A 9649-nucleotide genomic window follows, 5' to 3' on the forward strand; every position below is an offset into this window, starting at 1 on the left:
TCAGGCTGTGGCCAGAGGGGAACCAATAAAAGAAGCTGAGGCTTTGATTTTTCTAGCACTGGAGAATGCAGCTGTGTAAGGCTGAGATCACCAGCTAACAGTCGGCTGACACTACGAATAGGAAGTTTTTCCAATAGATGAGGCTGATAACCTGATTCTCTCGACTTGTCTGACTCATGTGTCCATGAGATGTAGAGTTTTAATCACGGAGCAGAAGAAGGAGACACCTAATTGGAAAGACCCTGAAGTGAGACAAGAGAAATCCCTCTGCTTCTGAGAACAACAAAGGCAAAAAAGTCAGGCAATGGGTGAGGAAGAGAGCGTGGCTCAGAAAGCGGTGCATGAAAAAAAGGAAAATGGTGCATGGCTTCCTGATGGCTCATCCTCACACGGGCACAGTTTTGTGGGTACAAGTGAGCACAGCCATGTGTCTGCTATTTTCTGTTTGCATCATTAGTTCCATCAATGGTGAATGAATACACTTTTGTATTAGTGAGCAGCAATCCTGTTCAGTTACAACCGCCAGAAACACACAACTGCTGGTCTGCTCTCTGATGATCAGAATTTGATGGGCTGTCTCCTTCAAGGAAGCCTCCAAAGGTCACTTTCGCCAGTTAGATGACTCCTGTAATTCAAAAAGCCTTTTCCTTATAGAGAAGTGGGTCCAATTCTGATACATTCTAAAGTCCTCTTAATTTTTGAATTTCATGAGGAAGAACATCCCTTTTATAAAACAAATAAAATATCTGAAGACAGAAGTGTTCAAATGAACATCCAAATCTGGAAGGACACAGTAATAAAGTACCCAAGGGATGAGAGCTTGGGAAAGCGTAATATTAAGTTACTTCAAGCAGCTGGGAAGAGAGAGGAAATATGGTCAGTGAATGAGAACAAAGTAAGATTCTTCTGGAGCCTTGTCCCCAAAGGACAAGTTCCTGCCAAGACCCTTCTCTGGCAGGGAATCCTCAGTTGTTTTGCCAACTGTTTTGGCCAGAGCCATCTAGAATTACCTAACCAGGCCAATTACTTCTTTTAGTCAGGTTAGATTCCTGGTCCTCCATGAGTAACAGACACAAATACTGCTTAACTTGTATTCATTGGACTCTCACTGGCTGCGGCCATCTTTTCAGCCTGTTTGCTTGCAATACATCATGAGCGATGGCTGAGACAGCCAGTGGATGAGCAGCTGTGGGGCAGATTCATTCAGAGAAAAATGAAAGTGGTTTTAAAGCTTTTCTAGAAGAGAATTCTAGGCAAGGAGTGGGTACCTTCAGCTCTTAGCCTGAAGCACGGTTGACCCTGAATTACTGGCCCAAACCTAAGAGTCTCACACTCTTGTCTCTAAGGGAGGCTCCTGAATAAGTTAAAATCTGTATTAGTTTAACATAAAAATAATTAATTTTATGTAGGGGACTTCATGTGACTCACTTCACAGAGATATATGAAGATACTTCAAAAAGTTCATGGAAGGAGCTGGCTGGTTAGCTCACTTGGGAAAGCATGGTGCTGGTAACACCAAGGTCACAGGTTCAGATCCCCATACTGGCCAGCCGACCAAAAAATAAAAAAGTACATGGAAGGACTTGTATTATCTTTTAATTCCATTTTTCCATAAACTTTTTGATGTATCCTCACTTTCCAGAAAGAAGGCATCTTATTCAAAAAGAAGGAAAGGTTCCCAAAGGAAAGGGAGAGGCAGGTAGTTGTACCAGAGTGTAGAAGCAGAAGCAGCAAAGAAACCTGGTCCACAGTCCAAATGGGAACTGTTTATCCCCAAGGATGAAGGTTCCAATTGGATATTATCAATTCCACCCTCCTCAGGGTCTGATCAACAGTTTCTTAACTATTAAAACTACAATGTACTGGGCCCCAAGGATACCCTAGAGCATAAGACACAGTGCCTGTGCTTAAGAGGCAAACAACCTAATTAGGAAGAAAAGACCTGAATGCAAAATACATGTAACAGACTAACGAACGTCATATTGTGTCGAAATGACAGAGACCAGGAAGGTCAGAAATGTTTCATGAAGGAGTGACCAGCAAGCGCTGTGTGGTCAGTGAGCATCACCTGAGGTGTGACTTGAAGGAGTGTGTCACCCAGACAAACTCATCAAGAGGGAAAAGGCACATGGCGGAAGCCCATTGCAGGTAAGATGTGGAAAAGGAAGCAGCAGAGTCTATGCCTGAAGAATGAATGATGAGAATTACTCCAGTTTGGTTCTGAAGGAGGATGATCTGGAAGAGTCTGGCTGGAGAACTGGGCAGAGGGCAAACTGTTTGGATGCCAGGTACACACTCAGTGAATTCTTCTGGCAAACCTGGTAGCTTCAGTAGAATTACAGAGGGAGATGCCTGACTCAATTAGGTTGGGAAGTAAACGATATGTGGGGAAGTGGCTCTACAGGGAGAAGTTTGGAAGGTAAAGTAAGGAAAGGGAAGAGGTGGAAGCTCAAGGAGAGAGAGGCCTGAGACTTTTGGGGGTTAGAGAGAATGATGGGCATATTTATAGACTGAAGAGAAGGAGCCAGTGGAAAGGAAGACTTTTAAGTTTAGAGTTTAAAGGGGATCCCGGTTAAGATGGCGGAAAAGACGGTCTCCAGTGTCACTCTCTCCCACAAATCAACCAATTTACAACTATTAAAAAGCAATGATAGCCAAGCTGGGGCCACTAGAGCTCAGGGGAAGAGAAGAGACCTAGGGAGTGCATGAAAGCAGGAGAAGCCACAATGACAGAAAGGACCGCCTCTATCATTTTGAATCCTGGCTGCTTCAAGCCTGGAGCTGGTGAATGCACAGAGCAAGAGCTGGCAAAAGCCACAGTTGTGCCCTTCAGATGAAGTTGTTTGGAGGCTGCAGGAAAGAAGATGGCTTTGGTGGCCCCCAGGCCAGCTAGACCACTAACAGGGTTCCCGTGGACCCACACAGGACCTAGGAGCTACAACAACAGAAAAAAGAAGCCACTCAGAGGCCAGCAAAGAGGCCAGTGAGTCATTGAAAGGGACCGGTGCATGGTCCATCCCATGGGAAGTATTTGGAATGTGGGGGGATGGTGGAGACCGGCCCACTGGGGGAACACTGGGGCACAGCAAGGACAGCTGATCTGCCCTCCAATCAGCACAGGCCCACTATATGTAGACTGTCAGGAATATAGAAATGCAGGGAGTACAGTTTGCTGAAAAGACTCAGGCCCAGACCAGAGTTTCTACACAACCCAGGTGTACTGGATCTCATGAGACTCAAAAGTACCTATAATATCAACCATTAAAACCTGAGCTGCACAAAAAGCCTTCCCCAGGGAATCAGCAGCAAAGCAGCAATTTAGCTCAACTACAGGGCTTAAGTGCTGGTCCCCACAGGAAGTTCCCCCATTTTAGAAGTAAGCAAAGGACAACAAATTAGTCCCAGTGCAGAGTTCAAGTGGTGGGAACAGCAAATAATCCAGCACAGAACTGAAATTAAAAACAAAACACCCACAGAACAGACACAAAGTTTGATGTTAACTAGTAAAGGTCTCACATCACCAAAGAACACTTATAAGACCTAGAAGGACCAGAAGCCCCCTGGGCTCAAAAGTTGGAGAGCGGGGAGAGCTGGGGACCTCAGCCATGCCCCCAACACCTGTAACCAGCCCAGCAACTACCACGAGGTCCCACAGGAAGCATCCTGGGCTCCTAAGCCAGGACAGTGTGGGTGCCGAGGGCCTTGGCCATGCCCCCCTGACACCCACAACCAGCCCAGCAATGACCACCGAGCTGTTGCAGGAAGCAACCTGGGCTCCCAAGCCAGGGTGGTAGAAGGACAAGGGCCTCAGCCACAACCCCTGACATCTGCACCCAGCTCAGTAATGACCAAGCCACTGCTGGAAGTCCCCTGGTCTCCCCTGCAGGAATGAGGGGGGGTGCCACAGGCCTCAACCATGCCCCTCCTTCCTCCCCCTCCCCCTACTTCCTTCCCCCTCCTCCTGTCCCTCTTCCCCCCAACTGCTCTGCAACAACTCTTAGAATTTAAAAAAATATATTAACAAACAATTTTTTAAAAAAGATACGAGAAGGGGGGGGCAATTGTTGGAGCAATGATATAAAGATATCAGAAGTTAAGATGGTTAAAAAAAGAAGACAGCAGAAGAAGAGTAGTCAGGACATAGGCAACTTACTACCTGGGAATGGTGTCTAGAATACCATTGTGCCATGAAAGCCAATACTTCAAAGAAAAATGTCGCCATGTCCCATTCTCCCATGACACTGCAGGAGCAAGGATTCCCCTCCCTGCAGCTGGCAACAGGTGTGGGCTTTCCAGAGGTAGACACAGGGAATGGAGGTAGACAGCAATGGAAGAGAAAATAGATGAGAAGGGACAGTGGCATCATTGGTACCACAGTACACGATTTCTCTTCCTTTGCTTCTGCTGCTGAGATTAGGCAGCAGCAGGACACGAGAAGTGATGACAAGAGTCCTTTACTGACCTTCCTTTCCCTTCCTCTTCTGAGTCAGCAGGCAGAGAAGAAGGACCACATCAAGGAGAAAGGGATGAGGAACCTTGGTGAGGGGCTGCTTTCTAGCCCCTTCTCCTTCCCTCCCTTCTGTATGCGGTGCATGGCCATGGCCCATTGATGGTGTGTGTGAGGGTCAACAAGGGCAGGCGGGATGGCTGGCAGCAGATGTGGCATCAGTGCATGAGCAAAACTCAGGGGAACATCTGATGTCACAAGCTAGAGAAGCAGTTTCATCAACTGTCTGGCTGGGCAGCCACTGCTTCCAAGATGCTGTGTGCCTATGGTTTTTCTAAGCTGTATGTCTGAGTAACCTCTCTTCTATCAGAATCAACACACAATTAGTTGTACAGAAAGGTGGAAATTTAACATCTAAGCCAAGGATACTTCTCTGAACTTCATGTCACAGAGAAAATGCCCTTGGATCATCCTTTCCTGTTGATCTCTGATGTTTTTGGATCTCCCAGAGCTTTTATTCTCTAGATTAGAGGTTGGCAAACTGTAACCCATGGATAAAATCCAGCCCACCACCTGTTTTTGTGCGGTCATTGAGCTCTGAATAGTCTTTACAGATGAACATTTGCAATTTGATGATAGGGAACACTAACTTTGAGCCCCAATTAAGTTAAATGTTATGTCCCCCCAAAGAAAATGTCATTCTTCCCACTGGAAGATCTATAATACAAAAATTATGTTCAATTTATTATTATATTTTATATTTCATAAATAAAATTATACAGAAAAAAAAATTTTTTTGAAATTTGTTTTTGCTCTTATTATACATGAACCTATACAATATCCTCAGTGCAACATTTCTGCCCATGAAACACAAAAGATTTCCCACCTGGCCCTTTACAGAAAAAGTTGCCAATCTCTGCTCTAGACTTTTAACCCCCCTTCCATGTGCAGGACTCCCTTAGGGGAAAAGGAAGAGCTGGGTTTCAGTGTCTACTAGGTGTCTCAAACAGGGCTGAGAGGGCTCAGTGCATGAAAAGAATTATGTGTAAAACCCAAAGTGGTCAATCCAGTCTAACGGAGGCAAGAGAACTGAAACAGAATCAAGAGAAGAGGGGGAAGGGGGAAAGGAAGGGAATAGTAACTCCAGGCAGAAGGGTGAATAGAAGTGAAGTCACATGCTACGCAATGATACAGCTCCACCTTGATCAAAGAATTCCATCACAGACAATAGAGTGCAAATTATTACAGGAAGAAACCAAAATAAGCACCATTATTATGTCTAGGAAAAACACTCAACAAACAGATTTTCTTCTATATTAATAATTAGGACAATCAGCTTTAGAGGCAACAATAATTCACTAAATCAACACATTCAACTTATTTATCAAAATATATTGCAGAGATCCATTAAAGATGAAAGCTTTCTAATAACAGTGTATTCACTAATAAACTAACAGTAATTTTCTACTTTCAGCTATTAGCTGCATGATGTTATCATTTGCTCCCTTTTTCAGCATTAGTAAAAAAATTCAAATGGAATGACTACATCAACTATAAATCTAAGCATGCAGAAAGCTATTTTAATCAGCCATATATAAATTATTCCCTAGCGTATGAATAAATACCTTAACCTCCCGAAGGTTCATGCATTCCTCCCAGGAATAAAACTTTCTTTTCATTCTAAAAGAGAAGAAACAAACAGCACATTTACTCCCAGTAATAGGCTAAACTTTTTTTTTTTTTTTGATGGCTGGCAGGTAAAGGTATGGGAACCCTCGACCTTAGCGTTTGTTATTAGCACCATGCTCTAAACAACTGAGCTAACCAGCCAGCCTAAACTTTATTTTTTAAAAATGTTTTCATTTTGAACCTAATGAACAGTGCTTAAAGTTGGTTTTGATTTCTATCAAATATGTTTTATTATACTATCCAAGACAGTACTTATTTTAAAAGCTAGCAGTGCAATCCCAAGTCATAAACTACCCCAGCAGTGGAGGTGTGGTGCAATACAATGGGGCCTGCACTGCTCTCTGCTCTCCACTAATTAGGCAACTTGTCCTGGAGGGAAATCCTTCAGGCTTATTCTGTCCAGACCAGAGCTGTCCAGTAGAACTTTCTGTGCTAGTGGAAATGTTCGGTGCTGTGCAGTATGGTAGCCACTAGACACATGTGGCTGTTGACCACTTGGAATGTTGCTGAATATAAATTTAATTAAGTTTATGTTTAAATTTAAATGCCACATATGGTTACTTGCTACTATATTGGACAGCACAGTTCTAGACCCTCTGGTGCAGGGTCAGCAAACTATGTTGGGTTTTTTTTGTTTGTTTTGGTGCCTGGCCAGTATGGAGATCCAAACTCTTTAACTTGGTGTTGACCTTAGTGTTATCAGCACCACACTCTAACCAACTGAGCTAACCAGCCAGCCTCCTTGGTCGGCAAACTATGGACCATGGGCCAAATCCACCCCACCATCGGTTTTTATGCAGTTCACAAGCTAAGAATGGCATCTATATTTTTAAATGGCTGGGGAAAACAAATCAAGAAAAGAATACTACTTTGTGATATGTGAAAATTATATGAAATTCAAATTTCAGTTTCCATGAATGAAGTTCTATTGGAACACAACCACACTCATTCATTTTATATTGTCTGTTGCTGCGTTCACACTACAACAGCAGAACCGAGTTGGTGCGACAGAGACCATATGGCCTGCAAAACTTAAAACATTTACTGTCTGGCCCTTTACAGAGAAAGTGTGCCAATCTCTGGTTTAGAGCCTGAGGGGAGAGGAAAAAAAAAAAAATCCTATTAGTTAACCAAAAATCCAAGTTTCAAGGTTATATTTTTCAATGCATTTCCAACATGTTTCTTACTTGAGTCTGACAGTGGCCCTATGAGACAGATGGGACAGGCGAGGAAACTAAGATACAGACAAGGTCTCTCTACTAGCTACTAACAGACCAATTTCCATCTCTCCACCTCACTCTGACACTCTGTCCAGGTGACGTATTTCCTGGTTGAGTGATCAATTATTTTATTCATTCTGCAAATATTATTTAGCCAGCCTATGTGGTAGATGCTTTGTCAGGCACTGGACATATGATTATAAGAAAGACATCCCTCATGGAATTTACATCATAGCAGGAAGGCAGACAATCATTCTCTGTACTAAGTGCTATGCAGGAAAGATACAGGGCTCTATGAGAATGTACCTCAAATGGACCTAATCTAGTCTGGGGAATCAGGGAATGCTCCTCTAATGAAGTGATATTTCAACCAAGACCTGAAGGACAAGTAGAATCTGGCAAGGTGGGAGGCATGGAGTGGGTAATACCAACCTTTTCTAGCCAGAAAGGTTATTGGTGAGTTCAAGAAGCTGAAAGGCCACAGAGACTGGATCAAAGTAGGCAAGAGGATAGTGATAAGAGACAAGGCTGAAGAAAACAGGCAGGGGCCAAATGATGTAGCAATTTGTAGGTCACATTAAAAATTTGAGGCTACACTGAGGTCAAGGGCTCGGATCCCTATATTGGCTAACTGCCAAAATATAAAAAAATAAAAAAATAAAAATTTAGGGCTTGTTCCTAAAACTGATAGCTATCTTAGTTTGAATTCCCCCCAAAGCAGAACCTGAGGCAAGGATCTGGGTGCAGGTAGTTTATTTGGTAGGTGATTCCAGGAAGCCAGGGCAAGGAGCAAATTAACTGGGAGGGAGGAGTGGGAAACTCAATAAAGAGTACATGGGGCCAAGCCCGTGGCGCACTCGGGAGAGTGCGGTGCTGGGAGCGCAGTGATGCTCCCACCATGGGTTCGGATCCTATATAGGAATGGCTGGTGCACTCACTGGCTGAGTGCCAGTCACGAAAAAGACAAAAAAAAAAAAAAAAGAGTACACGACTGAACTGATACCAAGGTGAGCAGCTGGGGTCAAGCCTGTTGGAGGCCTTTTAAGGAGCTGGGTAGAACATACCTCAGCTGAGTTGTCCAGGTGCAGTTGAGGTGGGATGCTGGTGGTGGGCACAGAACTGCTCACCACAGCTGCACTGAAGTCAGATAGGACAAGGGGATGTGATGGGACAGTGGGACATAAGGAATGTGTGGCACAAAGGATTTGGGTAGATTAGACTTGTATGTTTAAGATAATCCCTTCAGTCTGGTATGAACAGGAGAAAGAATGGAAGCCAGGAGCCCTACAGAGGATTTAGTATTTGAGGTAGTAAATGGGCTGAATGGGAGATTAGCAGTGGGAATATGGAGAAGTAGGTGGGTCAGATAAATATTTAGTAGAATCAACAGGACTAGATAGGCAAAGGGGGGTGGGAAGGCAGTAGAACTGTAAGATTTTAAGGGATGGTATTGTCTTTTATCACAATAGGGAATACTGAAGAAGAAACCAGTTTGGCGCAAGAGAGGGACACTATGCTGAATATGAGTTCAGTTTTGGACATGATGAGCTTGAAATGTTGCAGGGAATTCAAATGGACATGTTGATAAGGCAACTGGATATAGATGAGTGTAGCAGGCAGACTCTAATATAGTCCCCAAAGACTTCCTACCTCCTGATATTCACAACCTGTATAACCCCCCTCCTTCAATGACTTGCATCTAACTAATAGAATACAGCAATTTGAGATGTCACCTCTGTGATTAGTTTACAAAAGCAAAAATATATGACTTCCATCTTAGTAGAAGACTCTCTCATTGCCTTCTTGTCTCCCCTGTCTTGATGAAACAGGTTGACATGTTGTGATCTGCTCTTTGGAGAGGCCCACATGGCAAGGAACTGAGGGTGGCCTCCCACCAACAGCCATCAGGGAACTGAGGCCCTCAGCCCAACACCCACAGGGTACTGAATTCTGCCCACAGTCATGTGAATGAGCTTGGAAGTGACTCCTTCCACAGTCCTGCCTTCAGATGAAACCCCAGCCCTGGCCAACACCTTGACTGCAGCCTCATGAGAGATCCTAAAACAGAGAACTCAACTAAGCTGTGCCCAGACTCCTAACCTACAGAAACTGCGAGATGATAAATGCATGTTACTTTAAACCACTAAGTCTTAGAGTAAATTGTTACACAGCAACAAATAATTAATGCAATGGGTCTGGACTTAGATTGCAAAGAACAAATGGGGTGGGGGGAACAAGACAGCAGTCCCAGACCACCACACATATAAATGACCCAAACTAAGTCACTTAATTT

At 43.9% G+C, this 9649-nt stretch overlaps 1 protein-coding gene across 2 annotated transcripts in view; it reads right to left on the reverse strand.

The window, feature by feature from the left end:
• Positions 1-9649, reverse strand: part of CILK1 (ciliogenesis associated kinase 1) — a 37847-nt gene that overhangs the window by 27800 nt on the left and 398 nt on the right. For both annotated transcript variants that reach the window (XM_063097535.1, XM_063097534.1), the window contains exon 2: positions 6073-6127. In XM_063097535.1, coding sequence (XP_062953605.1) covers positions 6073-6127 — 55 coding nt within the window. The remainder of the gene's footprint in view (positions 1-6072; positions 6128-9649) is intronic.

The sequence above is a fragment of the Cynocephalus volans genome, chromosome 5 (genome assembly GCF_027409185.1).
Source record: "Cynocephalus volans isolate mCynVol1 chromosome 5, mCynVol1.pri, whole genome shotgun sequence".
Taxonomy (NCBI): domain Eukaryota; kingdom Metazoa; phylum Chordata; class Mammalia; order Dermoptera; family Cynocephalidae; genus Cynocephalus; species Cynocephalus volans.